Genomic DNA, 17,549 nt, shown 5'->3' with positions numbered 1-17,549 from the left:
TGCAAGAATTATTTAAGATATAAGTAGGCAATATATTGTAATAGAATCGCTTGTCTTCTGCATGGACTGAATGGGAGAGGAACCCGTGACGTTGCATTAGGCTCTTAGGTAGTCTTCATTTGTCATTAGCCAATGTTCGAAGCCATTCGTAGCTGGGATTGTAAAAGGTGTGTAAAGATTTTAATTGTTTCTGTTAAAATATATTTATCTAGTAAAATCTGTTTGTAACAATTACTGCAAAGTTCGCACCAGACATTACCCATTTTATTTAAGAAATTTCAGCATTTTATTGGATATCACTGGTGGTGCAGAGCTGCACCACGAGCGAGCAGTCTGCAGCAGTGGCAGATTTAAATATATGATCACAATAACGACCACATCCAAAAAAAGGGTACAGGTAGAGGTGAAGGAAAATTATAAAGTGTTTCTTTTCACAGCTTTCCAGACACAGAATAAAAAGAGATAGTAGATTTTATCTTGTGCACTCACAGGTGGATACAAGCTGCAGCTTTTGTAAATTTTCATTCAGAAAAGTGATAAATTCTGAACATATCATAGAGTGTATTTAAAAGTGGATAATTTTCATGAGAGCTTAGCAATATAACATTTATATATATTTAAAAAAAACACATTTTCATATTTTCATATAGTAAAGATAGCCTTATGCTTCGCTTCAAAGCTAGTCGGGTTATATCCAGTTAAACAAAAATCCACTGCAACATGAAAATGTTTGCTAAGTTCAATGGACAATAATATTTTCATTCTTGTGCAAAAAGCTTTAGTACTTGAATAAAAGTAAAACTTGAATCATTATTTTGGAATATTCAAAGAAATTCATTTTTATTAATCTGCAACAGAATATTTCATACGTAAAGTAATATCACACATGAAAAATTTATTGCAACCTTCCCTGTCTCATGTCCATCCATATATATCTTAAGTTCAATCTCAACAGTTTCCCAATCAAATTAAGCACAAAAAGCAAAGAAGGTTTAAAACCAGACGGTCAACTCCCGAATAATTAAAACAGACAGAATCACATTAAATCTCCCAAGTACTACAAGACCCTCAACTCAGACCAATTTTACTGTGCAAGTTCATTTAAAATGACTGCTTTAGACATGAAAGAGAATGCATTTGCACAGTGGCATTTTTTTTTCTTTTTTACGAAATCCTTTGAATTCTGACTTTTAAAATACAAACTGTAAGCGAGCGAACAATTCACAAACTAAATAAAAGAACTACAAATACAGATTTCCAGTGGAACTCTGTTATTAACAGATTCACAGTCACTAAATTCTGAGACCTCTTAACCAGTGGCCCTATCTTGTGGTATAAATGCATAAGAAGTAAATAAGACACTGGCAGACAAATGGAGTTAACAAGCTACAGGCCGGGTAACATCAGATATTTAAAATAAATATACATCTCTGTGATTAAATAAAATATATTTATCTCTGATAGATAATACTGCTGACAACTCAAGTCTTTTTCATTATATTTACATTGTAAGACATCAAAATTATGAGCAGTATCAGATAACTGAAAACCAGTTGTATTTCAGCAATTTTAAAAACAAACAAAATATTTTAGTTTATAAACATGTATCACAGTGTCCGTTAACCTAGAAATTTTCAGCATGAAACATTTGGATATAAACAGTTTTGACTACATATTTTTCCTGTATAAAAAAATATGAGAGAATAAAAAGAGAACTGCAGGAGTTTATACAATACAGATCCACATTAAATCCCATGTCTTATGAATTCATAGCTGAAAATATAGCATAAATTTCAGTATGTGCATTACACTTTGTTCTATAATAAAATGTTAAGCACACATTCAAACATTAAAGTTTGCCAAAAATTTCTTTACATTGCATTAGATGCAGAAACTAAAACAGAAAAATTCTTACCAGTCATGTGGATGCTCAAGATTTCAAATTTGGCACAACAGAAATTAATGTTTATGAAAATAAACACAATTCATAAATAAAGTGACATCAAGAGAAAGAGTACACATACAATATGAAATCTGCATGTTTAAAAAAATCTTTGGTGTATTATTGAAACTTTGTCTTTTCATGTTATCCATTACACAAAAAGCAACAATCTGTGTTGCAGAACAACACAGTACAGTAGATGTGATGCATAAGCCTGAAGTTCCACTTCAGCTACTTCAGCACTGCTCTAATTTGGTAATGGATAGAAACAGCCTCACCCCCCTCTCCCGAAACATGTTCTTTCGAGGGGAACATGGTTCATTATTATAGTACATAACGATATTTACTTGTTTACAACAAGCGGATGGCCCCATAACATTTCTCTTAGCCATATATTAATAACACCTGAGATTCAATTATTCTCAAGAACAACAATGTCACATTTTTTAAACATTCTTCCGCAAGCAAATATCTTGACTACCACTAGGAACATCAACAAGTTGCAGATGTCACACTTGACAGCTTGTTGCAACATTATAATAAATTAAAAATGGAACCACATATGTACTTATATGAAGAAAAGTCAGTCGTACATACTGGCTCCCAGAAGCATCTTACAATTAAGAAGGACCAACACTTTGCACCTTAAGTACTCCACTTCGAAATTTTATTCGAGCACACAGTTTCATATTAATTCCTGAAAACATAATTTCATTGACACATTAAGCTTGCCAACAAAGGTATTTATCAGCACCAGTTAGCTAGCAGTGAATGGGAGGACAGACTAACTGAAAAATACAATCACTTGTTCTTTGAGCTGTTCAACTGTGTAAGAACCCTTGCTATTGAACTGTGTTGTTGTTCGTGCATTGTCCAGGTCACAAGTAACACAACCTTATCCTTCAGCCAAAATGCCAGCTTACGCAGTGCCACAAAAGGAGATTCATACTCATTTGGCACTATTCCATTCACTGATGACTCAAAGAAGCTGAAGAGGGGAAACCAGATCCGTGTACGGTTTGAATCGCGCTGCATTAGAGCTTGGTTATTTGCCAGTGTGTGATAATACAGAAACAGACGTGATGTGATGTAGAATGCCACAAAAACGTCAATTGAATAGTGCTCATGTGCAGCAAGAATGAAGAAAATGCCAAACATGTTTAACACCCAAGTAAAGGTGTGTAGGTAGTACTGGTGTCTCGGTGAATCTGAAAAGAAAAATACATAAGTAACTAAAAATTCATAAAATTACAAAAATGTTCTTAAGCTTATAAGTTGGGTTGGAGCACATAAGGTGAGTCAGGACTGAAGGAAATATGGTTAAATATAGCATTTTCATCTCAGAAAATAGTTTTATAGGATTCTTGTGTATGAGACTTGTTGACAGACAATCTAAAGTTTACTCGTGATGCCACACTGTCCACAGTCAATAGAAAATTTAACTTTTTAATGTATCAGATAGTTAAAAATTTAAAAAGAAAGTTACCTGAAAAATAAAAATTCTCCATGCCTCTGGATAACATATACCACACTCCATGTTTATAAAATGACTAGATTTAACAAAAAGTTTTTCAAGGAAACATCTCTGACAACTAACCACAATACTACATTATTAAAAACCAACAGATTAAACGAATCAAAAGGAGCAGGTAGTTTACACAAAATCTGGTACATCCAAAAAGTGAAATACTATTGCAGTGTCATTTATCTGTTTTTATGACTTATGTTTTTAAGCCAATTTCTCACTAACAGACATGGATATCACTGATTCAGTTTTAATGCTTTTATTTTTAAATTCACAGCCTGTTTTGGGCCAAAAAATGACCCTCAGATTGAACTACTGGAAAGAAACAACAGAAATACAGAGTGCACTAAAAAATAATCTTTACACACACTTGTATGCATAAAATAATGAAAACTAATAACTACCATTTATAAAATTGTAACGGCAGTCCGGCTAGATATGGTTAAAAGTGAGAAGAATATGTTCAATAACATAGTAACTACTACTAATAAAATAGAGAAACTGCCTAGGTGAAGAGGCTTGGTATAAGCTAAGAACCATGACACTTAGGTAATATGATGAGAACCAGAGCCCTGTGACATTAGATAGAGGTGACCACCAAGAGTGAGCAAGAGAACAGAGAGGCTACATGAGGAGTGAGCTTAGTTTGTAAACACTGGTGTGATGATACTATGACCATCTTTTAGGACAACTAGGAGTGAATGACACAGACTGACTAGCCCAACTGTTCACATTTAGAATGATAATTTTAAATGCAGAATAGGAGAAAGAATATTATAAAGTGGTGTAAATGACACGAAAGGCACATAGAAAATTATAATATGACAAATTTTAAATGATTAATTAACACATTAAAACGAGGAAACAAATAGGTGATAAAAACCACACTATAAAAAGCTAGTAGTTTAAAGAGACCTACACAGAATAAAAGCTAAATGAACAGTAAAGTTATTGCTGTAAAAGTGATAAGCAGTGCTATTTAGTTACTCTACATTTAGCAAGGTTCCAGTAGCATGCCATAATAAAAAGTCAATAAAACCATTAAAAGTCTGCAGAATTCTATTGGAAGTAGAATTCTTAAGTGTGCAGAACAAAAACTGAACCATAATGTTTCTATTATAAGAGATAGTCATATGCCATTTAGTGGCTGTACACTTAGAGTTCTAGTGCTGTGCTGTAGTTAGGAATCAATAAGACCACTGAAGGTACATATGCAATGCAAAATTATCAGAAACTAGAAATAGAAAAGGATGAAACTGGATGCTGCTACAGGAAGGAAAAATTATGTAATAGGGCTGTGCACTTACGGAAGGTTTGTTCATTCTTAAGTGTACAAAAGATCATGATTAATATTGCAGAGAATTTCAATTTCTTCTAGAATGTTTAAAACTTTTCCCTTAGGCTGATGATGGCAAGTACTGCAATCTATGTTTATGGCCAAAATAGAGTGAGTATTATTTTTCACATCAGTCAGGACTGATTTTGAATTGCTGAGATTTTTGGGTTTACTGAAACGTATATTAAAGGAGCAGCCAGGTTGGACTGTATAGATAGATGTGCAGCCGCTACACTGAATCAGATAGATACCTGACAGTGTAGTGATTGTATTCTATAGTTTTGTGGTCTTTCATTTGGTATCCGACTTTATCGGAGGCATAGAAGCCAGGTAAAGTTCCCACTTTCCTAAGCCATTTACCAAGCCTATCAGATATAATACCTACATGTTTGATCATAGAGTGGGCCTCGACTACTGCAGTGAAGCACTGCTTTGTCCAATTCAAAGAACAATGAATAACGGAACTAGCTGTTGTATGTTTCCTGAATATGTTAACATCAACTTCGCGACCTCTTAAAATTATTTCCAGATATAAAAATGGGAGGATTGAAGCCACAGTGGTGTTCTAATTTAAACTGGATTTTGGGGTGCATTTTATTCATTTCTTGTTGAAAACATTGCAATTGAGTGCCAGTTTGACTGTAAAGAAGCAGTGCCAGTCTGACTGCAAAGAAGCAAAAGTCACTTATGTATCTTCTGTAACCGATTATTCATTGAACATGTTGGGGATGGGTTGAGAAGAATCCATACTCGGCATGGTTGATGCAAATATTAGCTATTACGCTGGCACCTGGAGATCCCACAACTAACATCATCAATCTGTCTGTATATGGTATTTTTGTAACTATAATCCAGGACAGTTCTGAGTAAAATTCTGTCTTGTTTTGTTTTAGGGTGCAAAAACAACTACAGTCATATGCACCCATGTCAGAACCTTAGAACACTTATGAAAAAGGAGTTAAAAACGACTATGCATTAAGCCCAATCGAGGGAAAGAAAGAGAGCTAAGAACAAGGACTTCCTCTTGGAGAAACATTCACAAGATACGCTGTAGAGACAACGGAGGTTCCAAACTACAGATTAAATGTCCTTCGCCATGTTGCTATGATGGACAAAAAGACAAGAGCACACGAGCAAGCGTGCCCGCACACACAAATAACCACCAACTTCAGCATGTATGTGTCTTAATTGCGTCTTGTCTGCAACTTGATGTGTTTTCTTTACAGTAAGTAGCAATCTGACTTTTCCTACATGGTTGATACATTAGAACTTAAGTAGAAAAAAGGGCATTTGAACAGGAAGTTGTAAACAGTCAAGGGTTGATGACAATGAGCACAAAGTGGTGGGGGACCACCACTTAACAAATGTCAATGGCTAAACTGACAGCGCCTGATACACGACCTAGCTAAAATGATCTCCTCATGGCAAGAGGGCCGAGAGGAGGTCGTCCCAGCTGCTGGGAGAGGTTTAATTCCCCAGAGCTTGTTCCCACGAAGGGAAGACCAATGGTTATGCCAAAGGGACACAGACAGCAATACAGAGATCATCGGAAGGAATGGAAGAACTAGCAGGCCGAGGTACGAGGACTGCAGTCTTGGCAGCAGCATCAGCGGCCTCGTTTCTTCTCAGACCAATGTGACCAGGAATACACACAAATGTCACAGTGACTCCATCAAAAGTGAGCAAGTGACAGCTTTCCAGGACACGTTGCACTAAGGAATGGACAGCGAACAGCACACAGAGGCTTTGGACAGCACAGTGTGTCAGAGCAGATGACGCAATTGAAAAGCCTATGTTGCCGGATGTGCTCTGTGGCCTGATACAGGGTGAAGAGCTCCGCTGTAAACACTGAGCAGTGTTCTGGAAGCCAATATCAACAGTCAGTGCCAATTGAAGAAGGCACACCCGACATCATGGTCAGTCTGAGAGCCAACAGTATACCTGAAGGTATTATCACTAACTTCCAAGAGAAGGTCAAGAAACTTACACTGCTAGATAGAATCTGGAATAGTGGCCTTAGGAAGTGAATGAAGTCCAAGGTGAACACAGGCCGCTCCACAAAGCCAAGGAGGTGAAGGTTTCACATCCATCTGGAAAGTGGCAGGTAGCTTAGAGTCAAGATGATGGAGCAATAGCCAAATGCGAACTCCAGGAGGTAACAAAGAAGAGGGACATGCCCCGTACTGGAGGTCAAAGGAGTCATTGAAGGAGGAAGCACAGGATGGGTAGCCAGGCACGGCAGACAAATGGCACGTGTATCCACAGAGTAGAACATCACGTCAGTATGACAGCAGTGGTTCAGCAGCTTCTGCGTAGAGACTTTCATCTGGGCTAGTGTAAAAGGCGTCAGTAGCCAAATGGATGCCACGATGGTGAATAGCATTGAGATGGCATAAGAGGGACAGATTGCAGATGCATAAACAAAGCAACTGTAGTATAGCTTCACATGGACAAGGGACTGCTACAAATGGAGGAGAATAGTCCAATCCACTCTCTTCAAAGTACCGCTTAGGACATGTAGGACACTGAGGGACCAGGTACAGCAGGCATCCATTTAAGGCATTTGGGAGGACCAAGAAAGTTTTCCATCACACACAAGCCATAGGAAATTCACAGCTTCAGCAAATAGAAGAGCAGTAGGCCCAAGATGTAAAGACGGTGGAAGAAACTCATTGCACCACCAGAAATTCATACAAGCAGTTTTGTAGGTGGAAAAGCAAAAGCCATTGTTGATGTTCCATGCGTCAAGATGATCGAGACATTGTTGAAGACACTGCTTAAGAAAACAAGTCCATGGAGAACTGCAAAATCATCGACAAAAAGGGAGACGGAGATGCCTGGTGGGAGACAGGCAATAACAGGGTTAATGGTTAAAGCAAAGAGGACGACACTCAGGGTGGAACCCTGAGGCATACTGCTTTCCTGGGCAAGTGTGTCTCACAAGGTACAACCCACATGCACCTTGAAAACTCTGCCTTTTAAAAATTCCTGAAGGAAACGGGGTAGGTGGTCTCTGAAGCCCCACGTGTCGAGAGTATGGAGGATACCAGTCCTCCATCCGGTATCTTAGGCTTTCTCTAGATCAAAAAACATTGCCACAGTCTGTTATTTCTGCATTAAACCATTCACGACATGGTCGGACAAAGTGATAAGACGATCAAATGCAGAACAGTGCGCTTGAAATCCATGTTGTGCAGTGGTTACTAAATTGAGAGACTCAAGCCAATGTATCAGCCGGGCATGAATCATACACTCCATCACCTTGCAAAAAGAGCTGGTTAGAGAAATGGGGCAGTAGCTAGAAAGAAGGTGTTTTTCCTTACTGGGTTTAGATCTGGGTATGGCAGTGGCTTCACACCAGCATCTGGGAAACATGCCCTATGCCCAGATATGACTGTACATATGAAGGACAAACTGCTTGCCCCCTAAAGAAAAGTGCTGAAATATCCAAATGTGGAAATCGTCCAACCCTGGTGCTGAAGTTTGGGATGAAGCGAGACCGTAATCTAGCTTCCTCATAGTAACGGCGGCATTTTAGCATTCACGATTCTGAGTGGAGAAGGGTATAGCCAGTGCCGCCTCCACTTGTTTCTGATGGAGGAAAGCATGGTGATAGTGGCTGGAGCTTGAAATCTCTGCGAAATAGCGGCCTAAGATATTGGAGATAGCAATGGGGCCCACAATGACACCATCTACTATGGTCAGGGGAATGGACCTTGGTCCCTGAGAGCCACCACAGTTCACCCACATGACGGAAGAGGGAGTGGAACTGTTAAAAGAACTAGTAAATGAAATCCAGCTGCCCCCCCCCCCCCTTTTTTTTTTTTTTTTTTTTGCTATCCCGAAGAACGCAATTACACTGCTCTCACAACTTTTCGGGGTTCGTAACAAATACAGTGTGCCATCATAGTATGGCTGCAAAAACACGGAGAACATGTCTCTGCAAGCGAATTGCTCCATGGCACATCTCAGTCCACTAAGGGCCTGGGACAAGGCATGGTAAAGATGAAGTGCAAGGAATGGAATGTTCTGCAGCGGTAAGGTTAACATTTGAAAGGCATTCTACCTGGTCATCACAACTGTTGTTTGGCGAATTTCACCAGGGAGGAGTAAAGCCAGCAGTTGGACATACAAAGCTACCAATTGGGTTTACACATAGGTGGGGTAGGAGTTAGCAAACAGACAGTAAATGGGAAGTGGTCACTTGAGTACATGTCAGAGAGAACAGGCCACTCAAAACAACATGCAAGCTGGGCAGTGCAGAACGAGAGGACCATATGCAAATATGGTGTGCATGGAGTCTGAAAGAAATATGGGTGCTCCAGTGTTAAGGCAAATGATGCTGAGTTGATTTAGAATGACAGATAAAAGGACACATTTTGGACAGTTTCTAGAAGAGCCCCCAAGGGATGGTGTTCATTAAACTCACCAAGCAGCAAAAAGGGGTGAAGAAGTGGCCCAATAAGCTGGAGGAAGTCTGCCCTGGCAACACCAAATGACGGAGGGATGTAGACGGTACAAAGAAAAGGTGAAGCGAAGTAGGAAAATGGTCTGCAACAGTTGGCAGGACTCAGCAGGACCAGCCATACCTCTGAGGATGTCCAACGCAGTATTGGACGAAACGTTAGGAATAGAAAAATTCCATGGACCACGGCCATATAACCCCGAAGAATTATCAACAACAGGTCTGCAACAGCTTGTAGCTGGGTGTTCAATGAGATAGTGAGATGGTTTCTCTGCGATCATCATCCCAGAGGAGCAGCACAACTCCCCACGAGATGGAAATTCATCCTCTGAGGGATGGTCAACACAGATCAGAAAGAAATGCAGGAGGTCAAAGCAGTCACGAGGATGCAATTTTGTTTTCTGTAGGCAGAAAACAAGTAAATGCTGTGATTTCAATAGCAGGCATAATTCCTTCTTGTTGGATCTAAGGCCTTGAACATTCCATTGGGGAAGATTCGTGACAAGAAAAGGAGAGAAGGGGAAAAAATGAAGCATTGTCACCTATGTGGCTGTCGAGTGCCAGCCTTCGAAGACTCACTGCTACAGGGCACAGAGGGTGGAGTATCCTGTTCCATGAGATACACAGAGTCATCAGCATTCTGAGTTGGCCTGTATATTCCAGTGCAGAAAAATGGTTGGTGGTGTGCACTGGTGAAACAGAGAGGTTGGCCAGGTGAGGGTATCATGTGGCGACACCGTTTAAGAGGTTCTCCAAGTTGGGAAAGGAGAAGACAGTTTGTCTTTGTTTGATTTTTTAAGAGCCTTTGCGATTGGCAAATGAAGACTCAGATGTTTGTTGACTGCAGGGACATAAGAAGTTTTCAAGAAAGCATTCTTTTTGTGCCTTCCGGTTGTGAAGCATGGGGATTTCACCACCAGTGGCAAAAATTTGGAGGCTTGGGGCACAGCTGGAAGATAAGGAGACGGGGATGCTACCATGATAGTGGGTGATTTGATAACTGCGCAGTGCTGACTTTTACGTAATAAGTCTGAGTGGCCACATCCTTCATGGAGAGAGGCATAGCAAGAGTTGTACTGTTAAGTGGCAGATGGCAAAACACTGGGCTTTTGACTAACAAACAACTTGTAAGCAACAGGGTAAGGTACTTTTTCTTTCACCCGAATCTCCTGGACAAACCACTCTTCGAAATACACTGGACATTCTTGAACTGAGGTGGAATTGCCTCCTTTACAACTGATACAGTGGGGAGGTGGAGGTGGGCAATCGCCCCCTTGAGCATCCCTACCACAAGTAACACATTTGGCAGTGTTTTTACAGGACATTTGAGTGTGGTTGTGAAATTGACACCGGTAGCAATGCATGGGGTTTGGAATGTATTGTTCGACTGTAATGACTTCATAGCCTGCTTTCATGTTCTATGGCAGCACTACTCGACCAAAAGTGAGAAAAATAGTGTGTGAACGAACTAAGGTGGCATCAATCTTTTTAGAATGAAATTTTCACTCTACAGTGGAGTGTGCGCTGATATGAAACTTCCTGGCTCGTTAAAACTGTGTGCCGGACCGAGACTCGAACTCGGGACCTTTGCCTTTCGTGGGCAAGTGCTCCACCAACTGAGCTACCCAAGAATGACTCATACCAGTGAGTTGTCAAGTTGTGCCACAAACTCTTCTTCTCCGCTATTCTATTCAATACCTCCTAATTAGTTATGTGATCTACCCATATAATCTTCAGCATTCTTCTGTAGCACCACATTTCGAAAGCTTCTATTTGCTTCCTGTCCAAACTATTTATCGTCCACGTTTCACTTCCACACATGGCTACACCCCATACAAATACTTTCAGAAATGACTTCCTTGGCTGGTGAAAATAACTGACTTTAACAAAGAATTTTTCTGTATGAGCTATGTGTGGCATATAAGCACACTGCTGGGATTTCACAAAGCAGTTAAATATTGACCTCACTGAGGGTATTACTGTCAGTCATCTGGTAATCTCTGAACTCCTTCCATATCGACTCTGAGGAATAAGAATCCCAAGCCACCAGAAAGTCCACATATCTTTCTCTTTTATGATGTGCTGTTCTGCATTTCACCATCACTCAGCAGTTGTGTGTCAAAGCTTCATGCTTTAGTCCCAGTATGTTTGGCAGTTTAACTGTCTTGTTATTTCTCATGGCAAATCCCATAACTTTGCTCCAGATCAATTCCAGTGGGTTCTGATTGCAGTGTTAAAGTAACAACTGTAAAAATGCGGCATTTGTACAGTGTGCTTGATGCCATGAAAATTGTTTTCCATGTTTCTACGATGCTTATCACTTTGGCTCATATGAGACCACATCTGTCTTACAAAACAATGGGCATATTCAAACAAAGAGTATTTGATTTTTTTTATTTTTCCCTAAAAAATTTAATTTTGTAATGTTTTCTTAACTTCAACAACCTTTTACAAAATATATATAATTAAGAATGTGTATCTCCAATGAAAACCAGAATTTTGTGTGCAATATGTAATTAGAAACTAGAAAATGTGCATTTATCTTGAAAAAAAATGGTCAAGTGGAAGTTAATTACCATATATGTGATGAATTTCATATTGATTTGGGTATTCAAGCTGAACAAAAAATATTGTAGACTGCAATGGATTTCAAACAGCTCCCAACACACAATTATAAATCTATGACACTACCGATCAAACCACGCACATAATTGAAATATTCTTCCTTATATTTATAACATTGTGTTTCTCATAAAATGTCAAAGGTGATCTTTCTCTGTAATCTTGTGAAAAACTTTAAGAACAACTCATTTCTAACAATTAATGATGTTACACGTGCATGTTTCACTATGAAGCAGTGTCCTCCAGTGTCACAGCGAGACAATCAGAGCAGAAGTAGTGCTTACAGAGATGGTAGCTGTAGACTATTTTTAAAATAAAAATTACGTAGCTAAATTATGATGAAGAAAAATGTTGACGGTTGTTAATACATCAGAATTCTTAAAGTTTCATTTACAGTGAGATAGTAATAACATATCTAATAAATAAGATAGACCTACATTCAAGAGCGAAACAACAGTGTACAAGAGCTATGGCTGCTGATCAATAATCGTGCATGTATTTGTTTACATCAGGTTTATTCTTACGATTAACGAAGTGCTCTCCCTGTTTGCCATGGCAGGCTGTTTCCTGGGGTGTAGCTCATGTTGGTGGTATCCAATCACTTTTAACTCTTTCCTGCCAATGTTGAAGCCTGTCTTCTACCTTTGACTTCACTAAGGAAGAGGCACTTTAGATAAAACTTTTCCTGCTGCAAAGATGTCAAGCAACAGGTTCATGCCCATGAAGTGGGTGGGTCATCAGTGCTGACTTTGTTCCTTTAAGATTTTGCTGTTGCTGCCTGATATCAGGTAGAGCTATTCCAGCCAGAACCTGAATCTTCTCAACTGGAGGTGGTGTCAAGCATCCTAGTCACTTTGCAATAACTTTTGTGAACAGCAATATAAACCTGGTTTGAGTGGCAGGATTGGTACCACACAGGAGAAGCATATTCTCCTGCTGAGTAGCACAAGGCAAGAGCCAACATCGTAAGTAGATGTGGGCTTGCCCGGCAACTTGTACTTTTGAGTTTTTTTAAAGATATCTGAGTCATGGTTCCATTAAGTTAGTAGACTGTTCTGTCTGATGCCACTAGCTCAAGGGTAGTGTCAACTATTCCTCTTGCACCCCTGTTGCCAATATCTCTGAGGAAGTGTTGGTATCTGTGGGTTGTGTCCTCATAAGCTCCTTGCTTGCAGATATATATACGGATTCACTGGCCCGAGAGATGAGGCACCAAGTTTGGGCATTGGCAGTAGGGTTGCAACAAGAGGAGTCACAAGGTCTGAGTGGCCGAAGCCATGAGCTACACAAGGAGGGCCTGCACAAAGTAATGATACGGGAGTACTTCACTGGGGTCAGTGTTGACTACAAGCTGCAGGCCGACATCCCATCGGTTGGCTGGCAACAGTTGTGTCTGATGACCACTCGGGCCTGGCTGCCCCCTTCTACCTGGCTGTCATTGGCACCACTCAGTAACCGTCTTGATGTACCATGGATCCATGGAGTTACTTGAAAGGGGAGTAACATTCTGTAATCCTTGTGGTGATTGATGTCACTGTCTACCTGATGGCCTAATTATTTTCTGGTTTGTACCTGACCCTCAGAGTTTTACTCAGGTGGCCCTTTGTCGTAAATATAGGCCGTAGTATTTTACTAGCCACTAGCTGTCATTTGAAAATGTTCTGACATTATACTGCCCTTCCTTTCTAGTTTACACCCGATCATTAATGTTTTAATGAGTCAGCTCCTGGTCGGAAACACAGTCTGAACAATTGTACCAAGGCACACGTTGCCACTAAACAGGGGGCTTGTTGTTAGATTTACATGTTAAATGGTTCAATTCCTTGATTGTAATTGTATTTGAGATAATCTGAACTACCTGCTGTACTAAGGTGTGCGTTCCTGTCTTTGAAAGACCAGGTCATTGTTGGTGTATTTTTAATTTTTAACTGGATCTTGTGGTTTTCCTGAGAGAGTTTTCTTGTAATAAGTGCTCATACATAATGTTTTAAAATGTTCCTTCAGAGCAGCCTTCATAACTGAGAAGCAAGACATTAACAGCCAACTGTCACCCACGTTTTAGCCAGAATAAGACTGTCAAAAGGGAAAGGTTGGGATCCAGTCGCACCTTGGTTGCTGATTGAAATGGAAAGGTTGCACGCTTTGAAGCAAGCCTTATCATTGTCATAATGGTTTCCTAATTTGTTTAACCTGTAAGCACAGGTCCACATGTAAACCCCAAACCTTTCAACATAGATTAGATTAGATTAGATTAGATTAGATTTACTTTCATTCCAACTGATCCGTAGTGAGGAGGTCCTCCAGGATGTGGAACATGTCAGAAAAACAACAATACACGACAAATATTTACAACTAAGACAAGTAAGCTAATGTACCATTCCACAGGTCCCAAGTGGAATGATTGTCATTTTTAATGAACACTAAGTCATTTTACAAATACTAATGCACTGAATTTAAAATAAAAAAGTTTTCTATTAATTTATAAGGTAATAAACATGTAATACAACTACTGTAATACTTATTTACAATGAACACATTACTGCACTGAAATGGTGCAGAAGTTAGATTATACTTACACACACACACACACACACACACACACACATTTTCAATGAACACATTACTGCACTGAAATTGTGCAGAAGTAATGTTGTACTTATATACAAATCAGTTGGTTTTACTAAGAAATTCATCAATGGAGTAGAAGGAGTTGGCCACCAGTAAATCCTTTAGGCTTCTCTTAAACTGAATTTCATTGGTGGTTAAGCTTTTTATGGCTGCTGGCAAGTTATTTAAAATGTGTGTTCCTGAATAATGCACACCTTTTTGTACAAGACTAAGTGACTTTAAATCCTTGTGAAGATTATTCTTATTTCTAGTATTGATTCCATGAATTGAGCTGTTGGTTTGAAAAAGCGATATATTTTTAATGACAAATTTCATTAAGGAATAAATATATTGGGAAGCAGTAGTTAGTATCCCTAGTTCCCCAAACAGGCTTCTGCTGGATGTTCTTGAGTTCACACCACATATAACTCTTACTGCACGTTTTTGTGCCCGGAAAACTTTAGCTTGGCTTGATGAATTACCCCAAAAAATAATCCCATATGACATTATGGAATGAAAGTAAGCATAGTATGCCAGCTTTTTCATTTTTATATCCCTATGTCTGACAAAATTCGCATTGCAAACAGAGATTTGTTAAGACGCTTCAGCAGTTCTGTGGTGTGCTCCTCCCAGTTGAATTTATTATCAAGCTGTAATCCCAAGAATTTAACACTGTCCACTTCTTCTATCTTCTTGTCATCGTATGTTAGACATATACTCTTGGGACACCCCTTACAAGTTCTGAACTGCATGTAGTGTGTTTTTTCAAAGTTTAGTGACAAAGAATTGGCTAGGAACTAGTGATTAATGTCCACAAATATTTTATTGGCTGATCTTTCTAAGACTACACTTGATTTGCTATTTATTGCAATGTTTGTATCATCGGCAAACAAAACAAACTTGGCATCTGGTAATGTTACTGATGAAAGGTCATTGATATACACAAGAAAAGGTAAGGGCCCCAAAATGGAACCTTGTGGGACCCCACATGTAATTAGTTCCCAGTTGGATGATGCCTGATAGCTTGATACATGTCTCTTTCCTAATAACACCCTTTGTTTCCTGCCAGAGATATAAGATTTGAACCATTTTGCAGCATTTCCCATTACACTATAATATTCTAGTTTACTTAAAAGGATATTGTGATTTACACAGTCAAATGCCTTTGACAGATCACAAAATATACCAGTTGCCTGCAATTTTTTGTCTAATGAATTAAGCACATTTTCACTGTATGTGTAGATAGCCTTCTCAATATCAGAACCTTTTAGAAATCCAAACTGTGACTTTGACAGTATGTTATTTGAGATAAGATGGTTATAAAGACGACTGTACATTACTTTTTTGAAAATTTTTGAGAATGCTGGCAACAGTGAAATTGGACAGAAATTTGATGCTATTTCTTTATCTCCCTTCTTAAACAGTGGCTTAACTTCAGCATATTTCAGCCATTCAGGAAATATTCCACTGATAAACGACTGGTTACACAGATAGCTTAATATGTTACTTAGCTCAGAATCACATTCTTTAATTAAGAATTAACAGTTTCCAAATTAAATAAATAAGTAAATATTACATCCGTTTGGGTAGTTGAAACACCCTTGTCATCAATATTACTTATATGTTTTCATGTGTTGCAGAAGGGCATTGAATAAGAGAAGTTGTGTCCAGTGTGGTAGTAAACACTGCTGTTTCACCCGATAATGGGCGGGCTGCAGGTCCGGGCCCTTGTAATTATTGTCATGTTCTTGTTTTGACTTCTCTTGTAAAAGCTTATCCATTTGACAGATTTGTTGATTTGTGAAGAAAACAATTATGATTATATATTGTCAAACAGTTGGGTGAAAAAGTTACACTGGTGGGTCCTCCCTTCCACATTTTCCTTAGTACCAGTGAGTACCATATCTCAAAATTGTTTTGTGTTGTGGCCTTCATTCTGACATTGTCACAATGTTCTCCGAATGTCACTCCCCCAGGTATTTAGCAGTAGTGCTGTAACAGAGGAGTTCCCAGCCATGAGACTTTTACCCGCCGTCAGCTTATTTATTATGGAAATTGAAAGTGCTGATTGACTTAAAGCTGCTGGTCTTTTAATACTTTCCCCAAGACATCAAGAGCAGATGAAAGTTGTCTTTCAATGCCTTCAAATGACTTGCAGGCTGGGTAGAGAGGGTCATATTGTCAGTATAAATAAATGAGGTGGAAGCCTTGTTAAGTGATTGATCAGTGTACAAGTTAAATAGTGTAGTAGCAAGAACATGTCCTTGGAAAAGAGCAGTTTTTGTTTTGTGCCACTGACTTTTGGTATTCTGAAAACTAACATAGCAGCTCTGCAGTGATCTTCATAAAGCCACAATCTTTTGTTTTGTTGAACAGTTTTAGGATAAATTTCCTGATGTTTAACATGTCATTAGCCACACTGAGGTCAACACCATTCCACAATGGGGTACTTCATAAACGTTGCTCAGCAGTTACTTAAGATTTGGCAGAGCCAGTCAGTACCTCTTTTGCCAATGTGTTTAGCTGTTCTACAAGTACATTGTCTACCCTGACAGCTTTGCCACCTTTCAGAGCTCTGGTACCACTAGTGACTTCTTTGGTTGTGATAGGATCGCTGATGCTGTCAGTTTCTCATTTTATATCACCTGTTACCTTATCACCAATCTTCAATCTGCTGCACTTTCCATTAAGTAGAAGTTGATGAGGGGGTTTCATTTGCAGTGACAATGCTAAATCTTACAGGTTCATGGGGGTTGTTGAATAATTTATTTACTGTGGACCAGGCCTTCTTGCTGTTGTGCGGTCTGTCATCAGTTTGCACCACTCAGCTCCGAGTGATACTAACTTTATACTTTGGAGTCTCACGCAACTCCCTCATTACGTCAGAGAAAGGGTATTCCTCAATGCTATGACAGTAATCAGCATATATCAGTGCTTCATCATCCTTGTAACCCTGGTATTCAGATGGTTCTGCAGCACCTTGGGATGCTCTAACACGCAGCTTTATGCACGAGCTTGATGAATGCACCATTATTCTTTGGACTGGGATCTA

General features: G+C 39.2%; 1 protein-coding gene across 2 annotated transcripts in view; it reads right to left on the bottom strand.

Annotated features, from left to right (window-relative positions):
* Nucleotides 1-754: 754 nt before the first annotated feature.
* LOC126100755 (ceramide phosphoethanolamine synthase-like) overlaps nucleotides 755-17,549 on the bottom strand; it is a 70,702-nt gene continuing 53,907 nt past the window's right edge. The window contains exon 6 of one of the 2 annotated variants that reach the window (XM_049911380.1): nucleotides 755-3,150. In XM_049911380.1, coding sequence (XP_049767337.1) covers nucleotides 2,744-3,150 — 407 coding nt within the window. In that variant the 3' untranslated portion in view covers nucleotides 755-2,743. The remainder of the gene's footprint in view (nucleotides 3,151-17,549) is intronic. The other variant, XM_049911379.1, reaches the window with a different exon arrangement.

This window comes from Schistocerca cancellata, chromosome 9, assembly GCF_023864275.1.
Source record: "Schistocerca cancellata isolate TAMUIC-IGC-003103 chromosome 9, iqSchCanc2.1, whole genome shotgun sequence".
In the NCBI taxonomy this organism is placed as follows: Eukaryota; Metazoa; Arthropoda; class Insecta; order Orthoptera; family Acrididae; genus Schistocerca; species Schistocerca cancellata.
Note: the sequence above shows the minus strand (reverse complement) of the source record. Positions and strands in the feature narration are given on the sequence as shown.